At 41.2% G+C, this 26,130-nt stretch overlaps 1 protein-coding gene across 1 annotated transcript in view; it reads left to right on the top strand.

Moving 5' to 3' along the window:
* Positions 1-26,130, top strand: part of DNAH6 (dynein axonemal heavy chain 6) — a 241,862-nt gene that overhangs the window by 116,414 nt on the left and 99,318 nt on the right. The window contains exons 38-46 of the mRNA XM_045193849.3: positions 99-320; positions 1,091-1,238; positions 2,860-3,017; positions 4,937-5,068; positions 9,595-9,766; positions 14,708-14,854; positions 15,400-15,473; positions 17,091-17,245; positions 25,459-25,690. Of these exons, the coding sequence (XP_045049784.2) occupies positions 99-320; positions 1,091-1,238; positions 2,860-3,017; positions 4,937-5,068; positions 9,595-9,766; positions 14,708-14,854; positions 15,400-15,473; positions 17,091-17,245; positions 25,459-25,690 (1,440 nt within the window). The remainder of the gene's footprint in view (positions 1-98; positions 321-1,090; positions 1,239-2,859; positions 3,018-4,936; positions 5,069-9,594; positions 9,767-14,707; positions 14,855-15,399; positions 15,474-17,090; positions 17,246-25,458; positions 25,691-26,130) is intronic.

The following is a 26,130-nucleotide window of genomic DNA, read 5'->3' as shown; positions in this document are numbered from 1 at the left end:
CAATCCATTCAGGTTCTTGGCTGCTTTTGTCTTTGCATGAATATTTCTGTTGCCGTGTGCCAGTCCTTTTGAAAGTGGTGCTTCATTCCATACTGTAGCTGCCCACTTCTGGCGACCTGTGGAGCATTCACATGGACTTCGACACCAAGCGCCTGGACCCCTGGGAAAGAATCATACCCACCTTCAAGTACAACCGAGATGTCCCATTTTTTGAAATGCTTGTGCCCACAATTGACACAGTGCGCTTTGGGTACCTAATGGAGAAACTACTGGCAGTCAGGCATTCGGTATTATTTACTGGAACAACTGGAGTTGGCAAGGTAGGAAACCCTCAAACAAGAAGCTCTCTCCCAAAATGAGGGTGTGGTGGACTTAGAGTTGTAAGCCCCATAAATAACACATTTCTTACGGAAAATTCTTTTGAATTTTGATTATTTTTTTCAAGAAGGTCACTATGCTTACTCTATAGTGATCTTGGGAATTACAAAGTTTGTTAGTTTCTGAATAAATTCTTGGTGTCAATACTATATAAACCAGAGGATCCTGGGGACCAATATTTGGCGTTTGGGGCTTTCGTGTTGCATCCCTGGTAGGAACTGGCCAAAGCAGTTTGTGTCTGCAACAGACTATTGATGAAGGCCACTCTGTCCCTGCCCCCTGCCCATTCCCTTCTGCCTCACATGGCAATGGTGTTTAGATAGAGTACAGAGGAGAATGCTGATTGGTTTTAAGGTCCTGTTGGTTTTAAGGGGAGTCCACATAAGTGGAGATTCATTGCTTCCTTTCTAAATTCATTCTACAAGAAGTGTGGGCCCTTTGGATGATTCTTGCTATTAAATTGACTTGGATAGTAACTAAGGTTGGCTTGAAGCTAAAATAAAAACTTTTTGCTGAGATAGCTGATTAGAATAGTTCTTTGGCTCTAATATAATTAAATGGAATCTCCAAGAAGAGAAAGACGTTTAAATTTGACTTTAACCCCTCTCCTTTTATCTTATTTCTTATTCATTGTACCAAATTATTACTGAGAAGGACTACTGAAAGATATTATATTGAATGTGAAATCATTAACATTTGTTTAAATTTAAAGTCTATTATTGCAAAAGGATTGCTAAGTAAAATTCAAGAATCAGCTGGCTATGTTCCTGTTTATCTAAATTTTTCTGCTCAAACTTCATCTGCAAGAACACAAGAAATCATTGAGTCAAAACTGGAAAAGAAAAGAAAAAATATCCTAGGTAAGAATTATTTTCAACTGCCTCATACAAATTAATTCACAAAAAACAGCATATGTAATAAAATTACAATTGGATATTTTCTTCACCTACTTTAATTGTAAAGGCGATTTCGTTAACAGCATTCTTTCCTGTGCTATATGTCTAGATACCTTCCTGTTAGCAAGCAAATAGTTTACTTCTACCATCATCTTCAACTTAGCATTTCTTAATTCAGCATTTTCAGCCAGGTTTAGTGGCATCTCCCTTACCCCTCCTTATTAACTACTTAGATAAATAGCATAGCTTTCTGGTCACTCTCTATTATTTTGAGGCTGGTTCAATGTAAAGCTTCAATCCCAAACTCAACTGAAAGCTCTTCCTCTCTTGTGTCACAAGCCAAGCTTATGGCTCCAGATGCTGGAGGTGGGAAGGGGCATGGCTGCTCTTTCACCCAGCCTGCCCCCCACCCAGGAGTCTCTGGTGTGCTGGGATGGGAGGAGGAGAGGGAAGGACAAGTGTCTTCTCCCTACCAGGTGTTTAGGTGGGCCTCTGTGTGGATCATCCCTGCTTCTCTGGCTGGCACTAAATGACTATCCACACTGTCTGTGTGGCGGGCTTCTAGGAGATGGCTCTCTGAGGGACTTCGGAAAGACCTCCCCATTGGAAGCTTCCCTAATGCTAGGAATCAGGGTCTTGTCTCCCTCAATCCCATCTTCCAGCAGTACATCTTGCAGCCTTTTCTTTCTGGGGCCCACTCACCCACTCAAGCCTTCCTGGGTGAATGCTAGCCAGAGCTCAACTCAGCTGCCTTCCACATTGTCCATCATCATCTAATAGGCCCTGCTATGCCAAGCTGTGAGGATACCAGCTGCTTCACTGTGACCTCTCTGTTCCATTCTTCCTGCTCAGGTGGGCACAGGGCAATGGATGCCAGTCTTTCTAGAACCTCTCCCACCTTCTGTCCTGCCTCTTGGTTTTCAGAGGAATGGAGTGGGACTCGGGGTTTGGCTCAGTTACCTTGGAATTGTGAAGCGTTTGATGACAATGTGGGTTGAGTCACCTGCTTACGTTGTTCTCCTTTCTCTGTTATTCCTCTCTTTTTTCCCCTGAAAAGTGTGCATATTGATTTTCTTTAAGTAAGATATAGCATGGTCCAGCTCCACTGTACTGGATTTCACTTCGATGTGATCAGGGTGTTTTTGAATATCTAGCCCTAAATTTCCTGTAGGCTGTGGTGAGACAGCATTTATATGAAGAAGATTTTGGAGATCTGCTGCTTCCTACTGTGAAAAGAAAATGACCTTCCTAACCCCGTGCTCAGTGGGAGTGGCTGGGATTGAGAAAGGTCAAGACCTACCCAGAGAGTGGGCATCATTGCGCCCCTCTGAGAATGAGGGTGAGGTACCCTGGGACAATGTGGACACCCAGCCGGTCCACATCTCCCTGCAGGGGCCTGTGTGGAGCCAGAGGGAGGTCTCTCCTCCTCCGGCAGGACCCTGCTGGGGCCCTCCTCACTCCTGAGAGGACCGAGCTTATTATGACCTGCAGGGTGTTCATTGAATCCAAGCCTTACCTAAAATTAGTTTTACATTTTCCGAAGGCAAATCTTGACTCTTAGATTAAATTCATCTTAATTCCCCAGGAGCACCAGGAAACAAGCATGTTGTGATTTTTGTTGATGATTTAAATATGCCCAGACTGGATCGCTATGGCTCTCAGCCTCCAATTGAATTACTTCGGCAGTATCAAGATTTTGGTGGATTTTATGACAGAAACAAACTCTTCTGGAAAGACATACAGGTTACTTTAGGTTTTAAATTTGTTTACATTTAAACAGCAAGGAAATATGGTATATTACAGTGATTTTCCACCTTTTTCATCTTGTAGCACACATAAACTAATCACTAAAATTCTGCAGCACACCAAAAAATATGTTATATTTTTTCAATCTGACAAAAAATAGGTATAATTTTGATTGATTTACAAAAAATAATAATAATAATAGTAAATGTCTACCCTTTTTACTCAAAAGTGACTTTTTAAAAAACTTGGTGCCTATACTTGTGTATAAGGATTTCAGGTACCAAGAATAAACCAATCAGATGCAAACTTACTATGCAATGTGACCAAGAAGATGCAGCCCTATTGTATGACCTATATAGTTATGGTTCAAGACAGAGCATTCACACCGACAGCTATTGTTGCATTGGTTGTTGTCATTTTCTATTTGACAGTCTAGGGGGAAAGAGGTCAGCACTCCTGACTAAATTGTAGGATATTGCATGTTTTAAAAATTCTCGCGGCACACCAGTTGAAAACCACTGGTGTGTTAGTTTGCTTTGGTTGCCGTAACAAAGTAACTCAAACAACAAAAATGTATTTTCTCACAATTCCAGGGGCTAGGAGTTTGAGATTAAGATGTCATCGGGGTTGGGTTATTCTGAGGCCTCTCTCTCTGGCTTACAGATGGCTGTCTACTCCTCATGTCTTCTCATAATCTTCCCTCTGTACCCATCTGTGTTCAAATCTCCTCTTCTTATAAGGACACTAATCACACTGGGTTGGACCCCACCCTCATAACCTCATTGTAAATCAATTACTTCTTTAAAGACCCTATCTCCAAATTCAGTCACATTAGGGCTTCAACATATGATTGGCCAGGAGGAGGGAGAGAAAGATACAACTTAGCCCATAACCTATGGCTTCAGTGTTTTGTATGTGTAATTCAGTTCATCAGTGCATGCTGAGTTCTTGTCACACTTGCTTCAGGAGACTCATGGACAAGTGAGACAGCCCCCACCTCCCATAGGCCTCAGCTTTGGAGGGTAGATGGACATGTATTTATAAGAAAGGGTGATAAATGGACAGAGACAGGAGGGAAGCAGGGATGGGCCCTGGGTTGAGGATGAGAGAAGCCTTCCCAGAAGAGATGAGGTCAGAACAGGGTTTTTGCAGGCGGAGCACGGCAAAACAAGGGAAGGGAGCATCTTGCAGCTCAGAGGCAGGGAATGTGGGACACCACAGTGGTGTGGAATGTGAGCACCAAACAGCAGGAGAGGCAGAGGTCAGCCAAGGGGGCCATGTTCCAAAGATGAGAAAGGTGGGTTTATCCTCTAAGTGATGGGGAGCCGCTGAAGGAAACACTATGGAATGATCTGCTCGGCTGCAGGGGAGGAGTGGACTAGAGAGGAGGCATGACCAGAGGCAACTGCAATATTATGTGTTTCTCTGTTGGTGAAAATGTGACCAGAGACTTCAAGGAACCTAATCATGTATTTCCCCTAAGGAGCAATTATTCAGTGTGTGCGAATTCAGTGTTCCTGGCAACTTTATAGAACACAACTAGCACAAATAATGAGAATCGACTATACTTAGTATTTGTTGAATGAATATAGTTTACCTAAAGATAAAATGTCTTATAATTTTTTAAGATTAAATTTTTAAATAGGGGTATTTACATAAGGCAGAGGAGTTAGCTGAGTGACCTTGAGCAACTTAACTACCCAGGGCTTTCTTTTTTTATCTAAAAAAATAGGGGTAACAATCTTGATCTCCTGGGGTGGTTGTGAAGATCAAGTCAGATAATGTGCGGAAAATGTAATGCAATGCAGGGAGAGGGCCAGGGCCTCAAACACTGTTGCTTCTGAGCCCTGCCATTGGGATGGACAGATCCCACCTCTTCCTTTGCTGAGTGACCCATGTGGCTTTTTCCCTGACAGGACGTAACGATTGCATCAGCATGTGCACCTCCGGGTGGTGGCCGCAACCCTGTCACCCCCCGCTTCCTCCGACACTTCAGCATGCTGTGTCTCCCCATGCCCTCAGAACACAGTCTGAAACAGATTTTTCAGGTGAGTGTGGACTTAAACTTAGGCAAGAGGGAAAAAGAAAACATATTTGTTCCCAAACCCCATGACCAAAACTGTGTGTTTCTAGCGGGCCCATCTGTCCCTTTCCTGAGCAGAAGCTGGGTAAACACAGGGCCTCTGGGTAGTAGCTGACAAGCATTTACATCACTCTCTGCTGTGTTTGTGATCTTAGAGATAGTTTTAGGAATGCAGAAAGGTGGTCAAAACGCAGCCCCTACCTCTAAAGAAGGCTGTACCTGAGCCCTTGCATTTTAGTACTCTGCACACAGTTCCCAGATCTCATCCACTGCCCAGCCCCCCGCCTCTGAGTTTATCTCCTGCCTGACCACCAGGTCAATGTGTCTATGTGCCCACCAGACACAACCCCGGTACCCCCCACAAGCCCAAGCTCAGCACAACTCAGAATTCATCACCTCCAGGGTCACCACTGCCTCCAATAGAAACAACCACATATATTTCTCCCACCTGTACAACCTTCCTAAGAGCTACTGCCTCATCCTTCAGTTGGGGCGAAGAACTGTGCCTGTCCTGCGAGTGCTCAGCAGAAGTGTTCCATAAATGGGAGGCATTATTCTAAGTAGAATGATAAGGGAAAAATGAAACAGCATGGCTAATGCAAGCACGCCACGACCAACTAGCAAAAGCTGCTCAGAGAAGATAGTCCGGAGCTGAGTCCTGGATGATGGGAATGGACAGAGAGGATGAGATCCTGGGGACAAGGTACATGGGCGAATGCATTCGCAGAAGCAGGAAGTGATGAAGTGGGCGTACAGGTAGAATGAGACAGTTAGGGGACAGTTAGGTCTGGAGAAGCTGACTTTGGTGGTAACCACCTAGGAGCCAAAGAGGGCCAGGGATGCAGGCACAAGTGAGCCTCTGCATTTGCAGCATCAGCCTCTCCTGCCGATGGGCGCTCCTGGAGGACAGAAAGGAGCAGATCCAGCACGAACATAACCATGAGGACATGGAAAGTGGTTTACATATTGAAATAGCTTACATACATAGGAAATTATTTTTAATCAGTTTGAAGTAGTTCCTATAAGTTGTTTAGAAGCTAATGCCAAAGTGGAATATAAGAACTGCCACAGTTTGAAAGTTTTGGAGACTACTTTAGAATACAAAAGGATGGGAGCTCTAATAAGCACCAATTATAGAACAGACATGAAGTGGGTAGTGGGGGCCAACACACCTATTAGAAGACTTTTATTAAGTTCCCTCCTTTTCTGTCGACAACCTTTACATATCTGTTTAGAAGTTTGAAAGGATTCCCAGACGTGCTATCCTGACACATTTTTTGATATGATCAGTGGTGAGGGGTGTGCCAAGGAACTTACTCCTGATGATGAAGTGCTAAGTTTGCAAATTATTTCATATGTTAATAAAGCAAATTCAAGGTTATCCAACAAAAGCGTCATTTTTAAAAGATTTTATTTACTTATTTTTAGAGAGGTGGGAAGGGAGGGAGAAAGAGAGGGAGAGAAACATCGATGTGTGAGAGAAACATTGATGTGTAAAAGAAACATCAATCGGTTGCCTCGTATGTGCCCATAACCCAGGAATGTGCCCTGACTGGGAATCAGACCCATGACCTTTCACTTTTCAGGACAACGCCCAATCCCCTGAGCCACCAGTCAGGGCTCATCATTTTTAATCATTCTAAAATGCTTTCCTGGGTAGAAGGAAAAGGTAGAATCTGGGGTCCTGGAAAAGAAATTGCCTCCAACCATTAGCCCTCTCCCTCTGCCTGTGAGATTGTCACGTCCATGGAAATGTGTCACTCAACAGGAACGTCACTGAGCAAGTATGTCACAGCTGTCACACTGAAAGCAGGAAGTGCTTCTTCCTACTGCAACTTAGAGGCTTATATTTAAAACTCTACTAGCTGTGGGTGGCAATGGAAATGAAATGCAGCAAAGCGGCAAGACTGGGGTGAGGGGAGCACCAGGTTGCGCTGGATTCAGGTGGGGAAGCACATTTTCATTACCAGAACAGGCTATGTAAGCTGTAGTAGGAAAAAAACTTGCTCAGGACCCACGCATCCCAAACTTCATTTTTTATCACAACTCATCCAAGCAGGGCCCAAGCGTTCATAGCCCACCTTCCCTGCCCTTTGTCATTGTGTGGAGGGGAAAGAATCAAGGTATAACCAAGAATTGAAGAAAAGCAAAATCAGTAAGTACATTCGTTAACAACATATATAGATTAGTTTAATTTTACTGTGTAAAGAAGCCTAGTCTAAATAGGCTTCTTTACACAGTAAATAGTCTAAGTAGTATATATATATTTCTAGTGTATATATAATGTTCTAATATTTCTAGATGTATTTCTAATATTCTAGTGTATACACAATGTTCTGAATATGAACTCTAAAACCATCAGTAATATCGCTGTACTTTCTTTGCTAGTCTTGCAAGTTAGTTAAACGGCAGAGACATGCAGGAAACACGTCACTACGTACAGTTCACAGCTTGCACAGGCTGGATTTGTATGGTTATGAGTGACTCACACTTAAGCCACAATTAATATCTTAGTGTTTATTTATCAGAAATTTACATGCCAGAAATATATATAAGGGTAAACTAAACCACAAACAACAAATTAAGTTGATAATGTCACTAAATTAGATGTAATTTTTAATTATAAAGCTGTAACAACAGTAATTGAAAACTATGATCAACTCCAGAAAATACTAAGTATGTCCTCAGGCCAAAGCGTCCTTCCCCTACTTGGTGAGAATTCTGGATCTACCTTGTGCGTATATTCTCAGGGGCGGCGTTTCAGGTGCCAAACATGTCGTGTCAGCCAGACCTGGAATACCAGCTGCGGTCCTCACTAAGCTCTATCGTGACCTGCTTACTCTAATTTGTAAATATCAGTTTAATAGCTCTTCACACATTAAAGAAGTGTTTGCTGAGTACTTACTGTGCTCCAGACATTGGTATATCATTTTAAACAACACAGATTTCATCCTTGTCCTTGTGGGGCTTCCACCATAGAGACAGATCGTAAACAAATGAACTAATATATGACAGATAATAAGTTCGTTATGTATACATAAAACTGGATTTGTATATATAACTAATATAAAATATGTTATATGTTATTTATATGTAATTGTATTTGTGTGATGGAGAACAAACTGTACAGTTTATGTATAATGTATATATATATATGTATAGTAAATTTTTTATGTTATGTATATCAGAAGAGTCCTACTTAAAATGTGGGCTATATATGAATAATGTTAACTCACACTAGGGGCCCAGGAGAGCAAGTGCCTCATAACTGTGAACAATAATGTCCTACAGGATGCTCACTGAAAACAAATATTTCTGTTTATTTCCAAAAATCTCATCTATGAGCCCTACATCTAAAATCACAATGACTGACTTGCAAGCATTGATACGCATTCTGGTGGCTTCTTGCATAAGCAACTCCAAGGTTAATGGTGAGGAGAATTTATCTATACAACTCTGTGATGATTTTCCCAAGCAACTAGGGGCAGGAGGCTAGCTAATAAATATATACTTTCAGATTGTGGCAAGTTTTATATGAGAAGAGCACAGAGCCGTAAGAGACTGATGGAGGACTTACTTTAAATGGGGTAGTCAGGGAAGGCCTCTCTGAAGAGATGACATGTATCCTAAAACACAAAGGATGAGAAAGTCCCTCAAGCAGACAGACATGAGGGGGGAGGAGGAGGGTCCACGGGCAGAGACCCCGAGGGAGGAGAGAGTGTGGGTGGTAAGGCCAGGGCAGCTGGGACAGAGTGATCAGCGGGGAGAGAAGGTAAGGTGAGGAGGCTGGGCAGGGGCAGAGCATGGACAGACAGGGAGTGCAGTGCCTGATTTGTATAATTAAAGTAACTGAAAGGAGACAAGGATGGAAACGGAAAACAGTGAATAAGGGAGGGAGTGAAGAAGCCGAGATAAAAAAAAAAGAATTGGGGCTGGAATGGGATAATGTCAAGGGAAAGAGACAGATTCGACAAATGTATTCAAAATTGACTGTGAGACACAGAATGAGAGATGTCAAGGGTTGAGACTTCCAAGTCCCTGATCTGAGCAGGGAGCTGGCCGCAAACTGAAAGGTGGGGAGCCAGGAGTCACAAGTGAGTTGCACTTTAAGGAAGTCTATGGAATTGTTGGTCATTCACGGATAAAAATCAGGGAGGACTTCAGTTGGTTTCCAGATGAGTCCGGGCACCCCATGAAGACCCTCTGGACCCACAGCAAGCAGCTGTCTCTGTTACTTGAAAGTGATGGTAAATTCACTGGTCAGGCATGAACGCTGGCTGCGCAGGCGTCAGCAGACAATCACAGAAGACGGGAGCGAGCCCCTTCTTGAAAACACATTCTGAAACGAATGGAAGAGTTTAACCCCCAGACATCCTTGCGTTGGAATTTGGCTTTCTAATTGTTATTAGAAAAGTCATCAAATCTGCAACATTCGAAAGGTAAATTTTTGGTGGGAAACAATTCTAACCTTCTGTATGTTTCTGGTTCTAGGCCATCTTAACTGGCTTCCTGAGTGACTTCCCACCAGCTGTCAAGCAAACTGCATACAACATAGTCGAAGCCTCAGTTGAGATCTATAGCAGAATGAGTGTTGATCTTCTGCCAACACCAGCCAAGTCCCATTATGTCTTTAACTTGAGGGATTTATCCAAATGTGTGCAAGGTAGCGTGCGGACCCCTCATTCTCTGACCTTCACCCTCCCTTCATTTCCAGTCACCCCAAATCTCTGGGTAGAATTCTATGCACATGGGTGTCTGTGACTTGTTGGAAATCTCAATTCTTGTCCCTGTTCAAGTCACCCTCTACCCCCCACCCCAGCTTCCCTCAAACTGCCAACATCCCCTCTCATTTCTCACAACCAGCTGGTGACCTTTCTTTCTTTTTTTTTTTAAAGTTAAACATTTTTTTATTGTTCATGCTATTACAGCTGTCTCAATTTTCCCCCTTTGCCCCCTCCCCCACCCATCCCCCATTTCCACAGTCAATCCCCACACTGTTATTCATGTTCATGGGTCACGCATATATGTTCTTTGTCTAATCACTTCACCTTCTTTCAACCAGTCCCCACTTCTCCTCTCCTCTCCTACAGCTGTCAGTCTATTCCATATTTCCATGCCTCTGATTCTATTTTGCTCGTTAGTTTATTTTGGTCATTAGATTCCAGTTATAAGTAAGATCGTACACTATTTGTCTTTCATTGACTGGTGTATTTCACTTAGCATAATAGTGTTCGGTTCCATTTATGCAATCACAAAAAGTAAAAATTCCTTCCTTTTTACTGCTGAGTAGTATTCCACTGTGTAAATGTACCACAGGTTTCTTATCTACTCATGTACTGATGGGCACTTAGGTTTTTTCCAAATCTTGGCTGTTGTAAATAACACTGCTATGCTGGGTACATATATTCTTTTGAATTGGTGTTTCAGGACTTTTTGGATATATTCCCAGAAGTAGAATTACTGGGTCAAAAGGCAGTTCCATTTTTAATTTTTTAAGGAAACTCCACACTGTTTTCCAGAGTGGTTGCACCCAGTCTGCATTCCCACCAACAGTGCACTAGGGTTCGCTTTTTTCCACATCCTTGCCAGCACTGGTTGTTTGTTGATTTATTAATGATAGCTATTGGCAGGTATGAGGTCATATCTCATTGTGGTTTTAATTTGCATCTCTCTGATGGCTAGTGATGTTGAATATGACAGTCTCTTCAATAAATGGTGTTGGGAGAACTGCACTAGGACTTGCAAAAGAAAAATGAAACTAGACCACCAACTTACACCACACACTAGAATAAACTCAAAATGATTAAAAGACTTATATATAAGTTGTGATACCATAAAAATCCTAGAGGAAAACATAGGCAGTAAAATTTCAGTTGTCTCACATAAGAAATATTTTTTGCCAATATATCTCCTAGGGCAAGGGAAACAAAGGAAACAATAAACAATGGGGACTACATCAAATTAAAAAGCTTCTGCACAGCTAAAGAAACCATCAGCAAAATGCAAAGGGAACCCACTGTATGGGAGAACATATTTGTCAACGATACATCAGACCAGGGTTTGATCTCCAAAATATATAAAGGACTCATATGACTCAACATCAGGAAGACAAACAATCCAATTAAAAAATGGGCACAGGACCTGAATGGGCACTTCTCCAAGGAGGACATACAAGGGCCCATAGACCTTTCCTCTTATTTCACTGAAAAACATAGAAGCAATCAGACCAGAACTGCCTCACCTTCCAAATCTCTCAGACAACCTGCATCCCCCTCCCCTCCTGCAGTAGCTGAGATGTTTCTGCTCCTCTCAGTAACCCCTCAGACACTGAATCCCAGCTCCTCCTGCCTGGGCAAGGATTTTGCTTTTATCATTCCTGTTTCTCTTCTGCATCACTGATGTTTCCTCTTCTGTTGGATCATTCCTAACAGTTGGATCATTACTAACAGCATAAAAACCTGCCACAATACCTCCCATCTTAACAAATAATTCTCTTTAGGCACCATATCCCCTGCTGCTACCTCTGCATTTTCTCTGCCTTTCAAAAAAGACCCCTTAAAGAATGGTCTTGCCTCACTGTACCCTCATTTCCTCCAGTTCCACTCTCTAGTGTATTCCAATTAAGCTTTTGTGCCTGACACTGCACTCAACTACTCTTCCCCACCTCTCTATTTTGCAAATCCATCAGTCCGCAGTTTGAACCTTAACCTCCCTGTACCATTAGGCACAACACCCGGCCTGCTGCTGAAACCCTTCATTCTCTGACCTGCTAGGGCACACACTCTCCTGGATTCCCTCCTCTCACTGGTTGCTGCTGCTTAGTCCCCTTTAATAGCAGCCCCTCTTCTTCCCTACCTCAAAATGTTTGGGTGCCCCAGAGCTCTTACTTCAGTCCTCTTTTTGTCTACACTTACTGCCTAGGTAATCTCAGTCAATTCCACGGCATTAAATGCATCTACTCAGAGATGATGCTTGACTGTCTGCCTCCAGCTTCCCCTCTCCTCTAGTGTCTGATTTGTATGTTCAGCTCCCTTCTCAACAACCTTACTTGGAAATCCAGTTGGAGTTCTTAAACTTGGCAGGTCTAAATTCCTGCTTTTTGCCTCCTTCCCAGCCATGTGTACCCTGACCCAGATAAGGGGGCTACCATTAGCTGCTCTGGCCATCAGCTTTGGGGCATCCTTGTTTGCTCTCATTCCTTAATGATTCCCATCCAATCCATCAATGTCCCCAATGGCTTTAACTTCAAAATATATTCCAAATCTAGTCATTGCTTAGCACTCCATCCACTACCACTCTTGCCCAAACTACTGCCATGTCTCGTCAGGATACCTAACAGAGAAAGCCTACTGTCTGTCTCTGGTCTCCGCTTCCAGCTACCCGCTTACCCAAACTTAAATCAAGCTCTGCCCTACACACAGCAGGCAGACTCCCGAGGCTGCTTCCCTGTCACCTGCCTTGGGACTGAGGCTGTGTCGGGTCTGGAACCAGCAGCCTCCTGACTTCATTACCTACCACTTTCCTCCTGGCTGCTACCACCTCCTTGGTGCTCCTGAAATAGGGCCTGCCAGGGGCCCCTGTACATCCCTTGGAATGTTCTCACCTCAGATATCCACATGACTCACTTCCCCTGTTCAAATGTCACCTCCTCCTCTTCCTCTCTACATCCCTTTATATCACTTACTATTTGAAAACATACCCTAGGTATTTCTCGGCATATGTGTTTGTGTCTCTGTCTCCCCAATAGAATGTCAGTTCCATGACGGCTGTTTGTTCAGTTCACCCAGTGCCTAGAATCGTGCCTGGCACTGAATGATGAATGAATGGATGTCACAGAACGTCTGAACTGAAAGAACTCTTTTACAATACTTAGACCAAGTCCTCACCGTATTTTGTGCCTCAGGACATCAACTCTTAGTTGTTCGGTGATCTTCTCTCTTCCCACCCAGTGCTGACTCCCCGTCCAGTTCCCTTGTTTCTACACCATTCAATATTTTATTCTCACAAAGATTCAAACAAACTGAATTATGTAAGTATGTTTTAAATATCTGTGAAGTAACATAAGTGAAAGCTCTCAAGCACTTCCATGTAAAACAATGACTGGGCTCTCCAAAATCCTGCTTCCTTCTCTGTCCTCATCAAAATCTCATTCATTTCCAAACACAGATGAGATCTATTGTATATTTAAAAGGCAGGGAATGAACGAGGAGATAAAGGTTGATGGTAGGAGCTGAAGCCTGGCTTTAAGATCACCGACCACCCTGTTGGCCCTCCCTAGTGCTCAGTTCTTACCACGGGTCCCTTACCTTCCCACTCGCATTCTGATGGCTCTGAACCTCTCCTTTCCCTTTTTTGCCTGTAACCTTCCTCCTCCCCCAGGGCTCTCGGAGCTGGCACACCACGCTTGCCACAGGAGGACACTTGTATCCCTCCTCCACTACAATTTAACCTCCTGTATTAGCAGCTTGGTCCTTGAATTCAGGAACTAATTTTTCCTAGAAAACACTGGAGCCTGGCTTTGTTTCTTTAGTGAATTGCTTTGGACTCACTCCCTGGTCCTCAGACGTTGTCTAATCTAGTCATTTATTTATCATTCTTCCCCATTGTCTTTCAACTTATTTTTTAGGTAATTTCTGAGCCTCAAAGTTCAGGATGCATTTTATCTCCGACGAAATCATAAAGTATCCAAGAAGTATCAAAATAATTACAATCTTGAATATCTTTTCCCTTGTCCTCACATTTTATCAAAATGTCCTGGAAATGCTCTTATTTTACAAATATTAGCTGAGAATAATTAAACCTTTAACCATTTCAAGGAACATAAAATCACATATATCACATATATACACATGCACACAATGTGAGCTGCAAAAAACAATGTAACATTATCTATAGAGATCCCCCATTACCCAAAGCAGCATGAATGGCACCAGCTACGTTGTATAGTGCCTTCTGCCAGCCGTGTGTACCCGCACACATGGCAGAGGTCACCCAGCCTCCTCTGCACACGGGAAGGAGCCCCATGTGAAGGACCCAGTGGAGAACGAACACTTCCTGGATTTCTTTACATCACTGCTTTCATTGTAACTTGAAATTATTAGAACTGTGTTTGCAGTTACAATTTATACGAATACAAAGAGTACTCGGAAAAATTTAAGCAGAAGCCCAAAGGACCAGGGGCATCTGATGAGGACGGAACATAGAAGAAGGTTAAGAGAGGAAATTGATATTTTGAAAACAGTTTAAAGGTTAGGGGTGGAGGGGCAGTTGCTGGATGAAAATATGCACGTTAAAGATGGCACTCTTCACGTAACGTACTACAACGGGATGCAGTAGTGACAGGAATACTGCTTACACTGTGAAGTCTGCCGTGTCACACGGTCAAGTAAAGAAACAGCACAAAGCAAGAAAAAACATGTTGTCGGGTAATCGGTTTTGCTTTCAAAAAATGAGGTCACTGTTACTCTATGTGCATATCCACTGGGAAACATCCATTGCCGGTAGTGTGGGGATAACATTGGGCTTAAGGATCTTCTGGTTCATAAAACTAATACCATATATTCCGCAAATGTAGAATTTGCTTTTTCTTTTTTCTCAAAAACAGGTATACTCCAGTGTGATCCAGGGACGATAAGAGAAGAAATGCAGATATTTAGACTCTTTTGCCATGAATGTCAAAGGGTCTTCCATGATCGGCTGATTAATAATGAAGATAAGCACTATTTCCATGCTATTTTGACGGAAATGGCCAGTAAATATCAATCTTTATTTAGCTCTTTTTTTTTTTAGTAGAAAAGCAATGTGGCTTCTATAAAGGAAAATTAAAATGAGTTTATACAGGGTAAAGCAAAGTGAATTTTAGTCATGCCTAAGTAAAAGTTTTTTTCTTCAATGACTCATATAAATATATGAAATATTATAAAACTAATTGTATTGAAATTCAAGAAGGGTTAATATTTTAAATTCAGTATAGAATTTTAAGTAGAGGAGAGAATATAGGAGAAACAGCATTTTGTCTGATAAGAAGCCAGGATATTTCTAGAGTATTTCTTATTAATATGTATTCAATATCTGTTAATAAAATGCTTATTAATATTAGGTATGCTTAATTTTAAATCTGGGAGACCATCAACCAAACTAAAGCGGTGCAGTATTAACATGGCTTTCTCTCAGTTTTATTTATAGTACTTAAGGCTTCTAAGTACAGTAAAAGCTAATATTATCCTGTATATTTATTATTAAAATACTAGATTTAATCTTTTCATTACATTAAAATTGATTTCGGTTTTTGAACAGACAAACATTTTGGAATTGCAATTAGCCTGGAGTATTTTTTGACTAAGCCCATCATATTTGGAGATTTCATTAAGGCAAGTATGTTCTAATGACTACATTTGAAGATTATAATGATATGAATATTACAATTATAATCCTTATAATTTGAAGATCACAAAGTTCAGGTTCACATTCTACAGGAACTTTGCACGTGTGAAGATTCAAGATGCAGACGAGGGACCAGCAAACTATGGCTTACAGTCCAAGTCTGCCTTCTGCCTACTTTTGTAAATGAAGTTCTGTAGGAACACAGCCATGAAATTCCACTTGACTGTGTGCTATTTACGTGGTTGCTTTAGCATTACAAGGCAGAGTACAGATTATGAGGTCTGCAAAGCCTAAAATATTTACTATCTGGTCCTTTAAAGAAAAATATTGCTGACTCCTGATCCAGTTACATTCATTTTGATAACAGTTTGAATCAGAGACCCATCAGGTATCAATCTGTAAGGAGATTTAGTCTCTAAACTCAGCACTGGACTGCCCCTTACCAAACCGCAGGTGCCTGTGCAGCCTTCACTCCGATGCTTCCGGCAATGGGAAGCTCATTGGTTAGCAGTGCTGCCCTCTTCAGCAAAATTTTCCTTGTATTCCGTTCCTCATCTGTCACTCCAATAACATCCACACCTGGGCCCTAATTCTACCCTCTCAACCTGCCTAGAATAAGTCTTCCATCTAACCACCCTATCATTGTTGACAGACAGATGTCTTGTTTTACAAGTTGACTCTTATTTGGGTTCAACATTCCTAGTGTCTGGGAGAGGGAAGAGCCATGTCTGCTCTCCTCACCCTAAATCCCTGCACAGAGCTAGGTACGAACCAGGCTCTCTGTCAATGCTGATGAAACACAGGAATGGCCTCGTCTCCATAGTGTATGCATGCGATGCCTTGCCCCTCTGCTAAACCCTGACAAATGAAAAACATAAACAATTTATTTTATCAAACACAAAGTCCAAAATGTGCTTTCAGATGGTGATTATATTTCCTGTGTGTTTCCAGTGACATCATGATCAAATGGGGGAATAAAGCAAAGGAAAAGACAGGCTCTTCTTGCATTGCCCACATGCATTGTAGTTAAAGTTTCCAAATAAAACTCCCCGCAGGGTGGTTGCTACCGCAGAGAACAGGCATCATCAATAGGCCCAAACATTCCTCAGCTCCCTACGGCCTATTCTGCATTTCATCCTCACTGATGTGTTTAATTAGATGGCTGCTGTGTAAAAACCATATGTAATTCTGACATGATTTTTTAAAACCATAGCAGTCTGCATGCATGATTTTGAACCCATTTGGTTTTTCTGATGTCAACAGCCTAAGAGCAAAATTATGAAACCAGCATAAGGTAAGTAAGAACAATATAAAACCTATCTCTGGGCTCCTGTGTAAATTTTATTGCAAACAAAATTGAAATTAAAATGTACCACTTGAAAAAGTTAGATGAAGTGGACTTTCACTTTTCCATGAAAATCTGTGCTTCATTTGTCCCAATTCCCTTGTTTTGAAAGCCCTCCCAGCGTATATGTAAGCAGATGATTAAATAGCAACATAGATAAGATAATGTTCCCTCCTAAGGTCATGTATGTTTCATATATATATATAAATACTCTCAGAATTGATTCAACTTGTTTCTTCTCCTATAAATCATCTCATAGTTTGGAGCAGATAAGTCTGATCGGATTTATGACGACATGCATGATATGGAGAAAATTGCAAATGTTCTACAGGACTATCTCGATGATTATAACCTTATAAATCCCAAAGAAGTAAAGTTGGTGTTCTTCCAGGATGCTATAGAACACGTCTCAAGGTATAGTGCTGTAAGATGCCCAATAACGCATTGATCTAATTTCTTTTACATTAAAAGGTAAGATTAAGTTGTACAAAGTACTTTACACAGATTACTAGAAAGACAAAGGTCTATAGCAAACCTTGCTAAATTTGTTTTTGAAATATTTTAAATATAAATGCATGAACTTTCTGTGGAATCCCCTCAGGGTTACTATTTTTGCTAAATCTTAGCAGATTGTTTTCTTCCTGTTTTAAATGCCCTGGATCATTACAAGAAAGGGTCTAAGACATTCACAGAGATGCATGTACAGTGTAACAAGGCTGATTATATGCATGCCTAGAGAAGGGGGGGTTCAAGATTATAGAAAAACAAGTTGAATGCAGGATCATAGATTCCATCTGCTTATGAGTCTGACTTTCATCCATTGCAAGTATCCTTTGAGGCAGCGGTCCCCAGCCATTTTGGTACCAGGGGCTGGTTTTGTGGAAGACAATTCTTCCATGGACTAAGGGTGGGGAGCATGGTTTTGGGATGATTCAAGTGCATTACATTTATTACACACTTTTTTTCTATTATTATTACATTGGGATATAAGGAAATAATTATGCAACTCACCATAATGCGGAATCAGTAGGAGCCCTGAGCTTGTTCTCCTGCGACTAGACAGTCCCATGTGAGGGTGATGGGAGACAGTGACACCCAAAGCATGTTGCTTATGTCCAGTCTGCTCTGTAATCTCGTTTTGGTTGCTGTCACTGCAGAAAACCCTGCATCACAAAGATAGGATGTTGGGAATGGAAGCAGGCTTTTCAGTGCTTTTGTGGCAATATCAGGATATTCTGCCTTGACTTTAACCCAGAACATACGGAGATTTGAAGTCATCTCAAACATACTTTTAAGGCCACCGTCATTTGTGACCTCAAGCAGTTGATCCTCTTCTAGCACAAAGTCGATTCCCCTGGCTTATTGACAAATGGGTCACAGATCCATTCCTTCCCAGTTCAGGGTCTTTTGTGGTTGGGAAGCAATGCTCACACTCTTTTGAAAGCTGAGATAGGCGGTCATGCCCCAGCTGGGAGAGAGAAGGCCCTGGCTCAGCCTCTCAAATTCTCTACTGTTTGAAACATGTCAAAAATTCCAATGTTCACTTGTCACCCCCATAATGCCAGTTCAGCTTTGAATGCAGCCACTTTCTCTGCCAACTTGAGCACAGCTGTGATTCTCCCCTGAAGTGACAGATTGAGTTTGATGAGCAGGTTGAATATGTCACACATGTAAGCAAGTTTTGCAACCCATTCTGTGACACTGAAATGTGCTGTCAGTGGTGACAGTTTTCTAAAAGAAGTCTCTGGAGCAGCTCTCATAACTCAAAAACTCTGGCCAGTGATCTCCCTTTAGAAAGGCATCTCGCGTCTGTGTGTAAGATGCGTGTGTTCTGCGTCTGTCTCCTCACAGTGCTGCGTGAACAGACATGAGTTAAGGGCATGTATTTTAATGTGGTTGATAACTTTAATCACATCCTGCAAAACATTGTTAAGTTCAGGTGACATTTTTCAGCTAGCCAGCATTTCTCTATGGATGACACAGCGCGTAGACTCCCATTCAGAAGCGACCTCTTTGACCTGAGTGTTGAAACCAGAAAGCCATCCAGTCACAGCAGCTGCTCTGTCTGTGCATATACCGACACAAAATGACCGATTCAGTTTTCCTGATATCAAAGACTTGAATAATTCTGCAGCTGTGGTGTTGGTTGGCAACAAAGATGCACATAACATATCCTTATGCACATCCTCCTGAAAAATATATCACACAAAACAAGTATTTTTGCCTTGCTGTCAACATACCTAAATGCGTACCACGGTGGCCCATTAATCCCCTATAACAATTGTGCCTCCATATCCTCTGCTATTTCATCAGTTCATCTGGTTGTGGTGCTCGCCGAAAGAGGAACACATGCCACCTTTTGAACCACAGCTTCTCCTAAAAGTTCACGACAAATGTCCTTGGCAGCAGGCAGGACCAGCTCTTTACCAATAGTAAAGGGTTCCTTAGCTTAGCACTGTGTTTAGCCACTAAGAATGATGCTCTCAGTGCAGATGCATTTGATGAAGGGGTGGCCTTCAGTAATTGCTTCTGTTCTTCGTGTTCACGTTTTTTTCCTTTTGAAAAATTCCAAAAGCCTGTCTTTTAATGCAGGGTGCTTGGTATCCATGTGGTGAAGCATTCTTGAAGGTTCCATGGCTTCGCTGGATAGCCAGCACCACACATTGCACAAAGTGGGCTTGGAGAATGTGAGTCACGTGTTGCAATGAACCCATAATAGAACTCTTCGCATTTTCTTTTAAATTCAGCTTTCTTTTTGTTGGCAGTCTTAGAGTCTTCTTTTGTGCTATTATTGTGTCTTTCCCCCTTTTCAAGGAAGCTCTCCAGTGATCTTTGTTTTTCACTCATTTTGGCTAGGGTTAGCATGTGGGCTTCCCAACACTGTGACTGAGACAAGTGCACAGTATGGAAAAGAGGCGTGGACAGAAGTGGTAAATAAAATAATGGGCAGGCCACGTGCAGATTAAAGTGTCGGATTATGACTTAAAGCCTGCCACCAGACGCAGCTGTGCCAATGAAATACATCAACTCACTTGCCACTATAAAACCTGCCACCAGATGCAGCTTGTCACTTGCCACTCACTGTTAGGATTTGGATATGAGTCTGCAAACAGTTGATTTATTCCGGTCTCTGTGTGGCCAAACCTCTCTGCTAATGATAATCTGTATTTGCAGCCGCTCCCCAGCACTAACATCACATCCTCAGCTCCACCTCAGATCATCAGGCATTATATTCTCACAAGAAGCATGCAACCTAGAACCTAGATCCCTCGCATGCGCAGTTCACAGTAGGATTTGCGCTCCTATGAGAATCTAATGCTACAGCTGATCTGACAGGGGGTGAAGCTCAGGCAGTAATGCAAGCAATGGGGAGCGGCTGTACATACAGATGTAGCTTCACTCACTCGCCCGCCTGCCACTCACCTCCTGCTGTGTGGCCCGTTCCTAATAGGCCACAGACCGGTATTGGTCTGGGGCCTTGGGGTTGGGGATCGCTGCTTTGAGGGACATCTCTGACACCTAGGTATCTAGTCTGAATATCTGCAGTCCAGGCAGACTCCAAATGGCCTTTCACAAATTAGCCTTTGAAGTCACATGGCTTCACTTCTACTGTGTTCTGTTAGTCAGCAGAGTCATACAGGTCCATCCAGGTTCACAAGAAAGTGTCAGAGACTCTTGATAGGGTCAAAGACCAATTAGGACTAGGAACATTTTGCAGCCATATTTGGACAATACCATGTTCCATAGAGAAACTAGGAAGTTGTTCAAAAGTCCTCTAGCCAGTGAGTGGTAGGCTTGAGATTGCATCCAGGGCTTCGACTCTAACTCTGCCACAGGTGCCTCCCACCTAAAATGAATCTACCCTTTTTCATAACAGTCCTCCAAATACTTGCAAATCATAACCAGCCTCCTCTTAGTTTTATCTTCTCCAGGCATAGTTATCCCATCTTTCACCATTGCCTGGTAGAGATTATTTCCACCCTTCAACATACTGAGCAATTTATCATTTTTCATTGTTCCACTCAGAATGCAATACCCAGATTTGATAACATACTCTGTGGGATAAGCAGTGCAAAATGTGGGCAAGGATAAGATTTCCCAGGGTCTAGTACTGCAGCAAGATTTTAATGGCTTTGTTTTTTTTCCTTCTCAACTACATTTTAATGTTGGACCTTGTTAAGACTGACAATTAAATCCCCAGGATTTTTTTTAATAAACAATAAGCAAACCAAGTCTCTCAACTTTCCTATATTTCTGCTGTTTAACTCTAATTCAAGAATCTATGTTTGTCACAGCTCCGGTGTTATACAACAGTTTGTCACTAGGTTGTCAAAGCACCATTTGCTCCCCATCTGTCCCCCTCCCAACATACCCACACGCTATCTCCTAACAACTTTTATATCATAGTTAAGACAGGCCCTTGGCCTGAAAGAAAAACATAACAGCAGCACTCTAGTCTGAGAAACTTCCTGGAGAATAGACTAGATGATAGGCGAAGTCAGCTTAATTGTATTTATAATCTTTCTTACTTTTGTGAAAGAAAATCTCCAGGTTACTCAAGATGTACTTAAAATATTACAGGAGGAAATTAAAAGCCATTTGTTGAATGGGGGAGATTTGGTTTTCAGATACTCAAAGGATGCCATGTGAATAATGATATAGATGTGTTTTCTATTTTTCTAGAGAGGATCAGTAGTTAGGAATTAGAGAAAACAAATTTTTATTTGTCTTAAGTAAGGGCTTTTAAACACCCACTGCTGATTAGCAATGGCAAGGCTTTATTATGAGCACGAGTGTTGGGGCAATTACTAAATATTCAGTGATTTAGCAGATACTATATTTATATTTGTTGATGACATTTTAGTTTAAGTTCTCTGCCACCCCCACCCCAGAGGATAACGGGATAAAGTCCTTCCCAGCTGAGAAAATGTTTTTTTTTTTACTTCAGGCCTATGCTTTCAAAGGGCAATTTGCACCAGGCAGTTTACCCATCACATGCTCCCAAAGGGGTCGCCACATTACAAGAATGATAGAACAGATTTCTCTATTAAAATATAAGGCCCTGGGGGCTAGCTGGAGTTGGGCAAAGGAGGGGACGGGGACAGAAAGAGACTTTACTTGGGGTGATGGGTACACGACGCAGTGTGCAGATGGTGTTTTACTGAGTTGAACACTTGAAACCTGTATGGTTTTGCAAACCAATAAATTCAATGAAAACATAAGGCACTACGTAGGAGAGCCATCTCCTCCGTCTACAGTCGAGAAAATGTAACTTTAGAGGACTCTTGAATGGAGGGAGTTGGCTATCCACTGATATATGTAAGTTGACAGAAAAAATAAAACCTGGAAGCAGAATGGACAAATCATTTGTTTCCAATAATCTCAGATGAAAATAACAAATTACTATAATGTACAATAAATGAAGCAATAAAAGAGTGACATTAAGCACAAAAATTTTGTGGTATTCAGGATTTCCTCCACTGTAGAACACTGCTGCACTGTGATAGACATGGAGCAGTGAAAATGGTGTCTCTGGGTCTCCGCTGCTCTGCGGGAGGCGTGGGCAAAGGACGCAAGGGAAAGGAGCCCACGACCCTCTTTTGTAAAGAGCCGGACGACAAATATTTTAGGCTCTGCAGGTCACGCTGTCCCTGTTGCAACTACTCGGCTCTGCCATTCTAACACACAAGCAGCCACCTTCAATAAGTGAATGAATGAGCATGGCTATGTTCCAATAAAACTCTGTTTATGGATGCTAATATTAGAATGTCATAAGATTTTCATACATCATATTACTTTTTTGTCAACCACTTAAAAATCTAAAAATCATTTTTAGCTCATAGTTAAAAATTCAAAGAAAAAGCCCAAAACAAAAAGCAATGGTCAGTGGGCAGGGTTTGGCCCACAGGCCATTGTTCACTGACACCTGCGGCACACAAAGCAGTGTCACTAAGGCAGTCAGGGAGGAGAAAGAGCAGACGCCCGAGGGGCAGGGAGGGTGCAAAGCGGGTGGGGACAGATTGGAATGTTCGGTTCTGTTTGAGAAGATCTTCAACAATGACCTCCGAGTCTGTGCTTTGTCCTGGAGGAGCATTTTCTGATCAGTCCTTATATAGACCCCTGTCCGGTGCTCAGGCTACACAGCTCCACCACCCCCCCCCCAGGCCTTGCCACCAAAGATGAGGGCACTTACAACTATTTCACCCATGTTCTCTAAGTCACAGTTTTTAAGGTGTCTAGAAGTTGAGTACTTCCATACAGATTATTTGGTAAAAAGTGTAGTGAATTTTATATTTAGAACAACAAATGTCTCCTTTTTTCATATAATTTTATTTCCAAAAATTCATATTACCAAGATCTTTTTAATGATGTGACTATTTCATAAAGAAGGCATTTTTATAGTTTCTATAAGGCCTACATATATCTACTTTGTTTTCTTTTTAAAAATATTATTTTTCTGATCATATAGTAAACACACTCAGTACAGAAATTTAGAAAAGCTTTCCTTACAATTCTGCCTCCTTACCTAGAAACAACTACTGTTAAAATTGTATGGTGCTTCCAAATATATTCATAAGCACGTATTTTTTCAAAATCGTATGATGGCACATAGAGTTAAACATTGTGCCTTTAACACATTTGCCTCTACAATCCTGTGTAATTAATTAAATATTATTTTAAAACATGGCTTCAACAGCCACATTTATGCCGTCCTAATTGATTTTCTGTTCGTTTTTAACGCAACCTCTTTATGTTTCATGACATAAATTCATCTCGCAAAGATGTATGGAGCCCCTACTATGTGCTATGCACTGTTCCCATAGAGAGCAGCCCAGCACTCGGGGCCTCGTGAGGGAGCTTACGCGGGGTTGGGGGCAGCAATGGTTTCTCTCACCAGTAATGGTGACCATGTTTTACTCATAATTTAAAAATATAATGAGCCATTATCCTTTTCAAATAATTGAAACTTGTTTTCTCTAATTATCAGCATCATGAATAAAACTAGATAAACTTCCTATAAAAGAGAGAAATTAAAACTCTTTTATATTTCTCCCAAGACTTCTTACTTTCTGATGACTCACTCTGAGATTGTAGATAACAACAATAATTCAAAAATAAAAAGAAATTGGTTTTACATTTGTATCTTTTTAAAGAAAAATGTATTGACATTACCATTACTTTTTTATCATCTTAATAATAGTATATGGACTCGACTTTCATATATACTGCACACTTTTACACTGAAATCTTTTCCCCTTTCTTGAGTTTTTAACATTTCATTCATACTTCTATATACATTTTCAAGGACTCTTTTAATACAGGTCGGCAGATAGCTTGCTCTCTGAGCAATAGTTTGCCTTCTGTAACTACTGCACTGTGAAATGACATCTTGTAAAATAGAGGCCTGAGGCTTCTCAACAAAATTTTAGACAACTTTCTGATTCATGTTAACAACAAGAATTTAAACAGAGTGAAAATTGTGATATTAAAGTGAGCACTCAGAAAAGGGAGTAATCTGTCCCTCTGGTAACAATCTATTAAGTCTGCTTTTTAGATGTTCACAAATTTTTCAGTTATGTCTAACATATAGATTTCTACTTCATCTATGTCTACACATATGAAATAGATACATATATGGACACATACATACATATACACACATATTTGATTTGATACTTATATATCTCCTAGAAAATATTTAATATCTTGCCTCTCCTCTTTGTTTTGGGGAGTTTTTTTTCCTGACCCTCAAAGACATCTTCAGATGTGTGGGCTCAGCCCTGCTGGTTTTTTTCCTTCTATTTCAGACACTGTGGTACCCCTCTTTTCTCTCCTTCCGTAATTCCTTTAGTCTGTTTGCTGGCATCCCACCTGTTTCTCCCAGGTCTGCCCTCCTTATCTTCCATTTTCTCTTGTTATTTAATATCATTAACCTTTTTTCTCTGAGTTCTAAGTAAGTTCCTTGAGTTTGTTTTTTACTTCACCTATTCAATTTTCTGCAGTATCCTAATTGCAAGGCCCATTTTGTATTAAGGTTTTCAATTTGGTGGTCATATTTTTTTCATCTCCATTCAATATTTTTTCTAAACTTGGATTTTATTCCCCCTTCTGAGTGCTCACTTTAATATCACAATTTCAATTTTGTTTAAATTTAACATGAATCAGAAAATTTTCTAAAATTTTGATATCTTATAGTAAATCCATTTTAGATATTTAGTGTTGATCTGTCCTTCTGAACTTCAGTGTCTTTTCCTAGGTCTAATGATTTTTTTCTTGCTCATCCTTATAAACGGAGATCTGGGCTTGCCAATATAATGGTTAACATAAGTAATGGCCTAGATCAGCCAGGGCTCCTGACACATTCTTTTACACCTTGAAGAAGGATGAAGAGATTTACTTTCCTCTAAATTTTCATGACCAAGGCTAACAGCCTATAGGAAATGGAGGAGAAATAGACACAAGGAAAAACAACTATAAACCTCAGAAATACCCTGCTCTTTCTTGTGGCCTTTTGCTCAGGATTGACACTTGGCTGGCCACCAGCCTTTCCCACTGGGGCAGGCCCTCTGACAAGAAGCCACATCTGTATACTTGAAATAAATCTTTCTCTGCTTTGCTTCTTGCAGAATTGCCCGCATGATCCGTCAGGAAAGAGGCAACGCCCTGCTCGTTGGAGTAGGAGGCACCGGAAAGCAGTCTCTTACGAGGCTTGCAGCTCACATATGCGGTTACAAATGTATGCAGATTGAACTGAGTCGGGGATATAATTATGACAGTTTTCATGAAGACCTGAGGAAGTTATACAAACTGGCTGGTATAGATGACAGGAATATGGTTTTCCTCTTCACGGACACACAGGTACTTATTCAGTAACCAAAGTGTAAGAGTAAGAAAGTACAAGTGTTACATCTAGTACGTGCTTGAAGAGTTCGTATGATGCAGTTCAGGCACTTGTTACCTCTGATAACAAATATCTTAGACCTTATAAAAGACTTTTATAACACATTTTTATTTATCTTACCAATTATTGTGTCCCCCTTTAAATTCTCAGTAGGTATATATGACCAAAAGTTAAGGGAATGAGAAAGGCTTTAACTTTTCTTTGAGAGAAAGGATGTAGATAGCAGAAGGTAATAAACTGTTTCTGTAGAGGTAAATATAAGAGTAATTTCTTAAGTGAAATCAATTAGGGAAATAGGATTTACTCAAGAAAAGGAAAAAAATAACAGCTATTTTTTACGGTTAAATTAACTTTAAAATTAAAATAGGATTTACATATGTGTCTACAACAATCATTT

The sequence above is a fragment of the Desmodus rotundus genome, chromosome 5 (genome assembly GCF_022682495.2).
Source record: "Desmodus rotundus isolate HL8 chromosome 5, HLdesRot8A.1, whole genome shotgun sequence".
Classification (NCBI taxonomy): Eukaryota; Metazoa; Chordata; class Mammalia; order Chiroptera; family Phyllostomidae; genus Desmodus; species Desmodus rotundus.
This window is presented reverse-complemented; position numbering and strand designations above follow the sequence as displayed.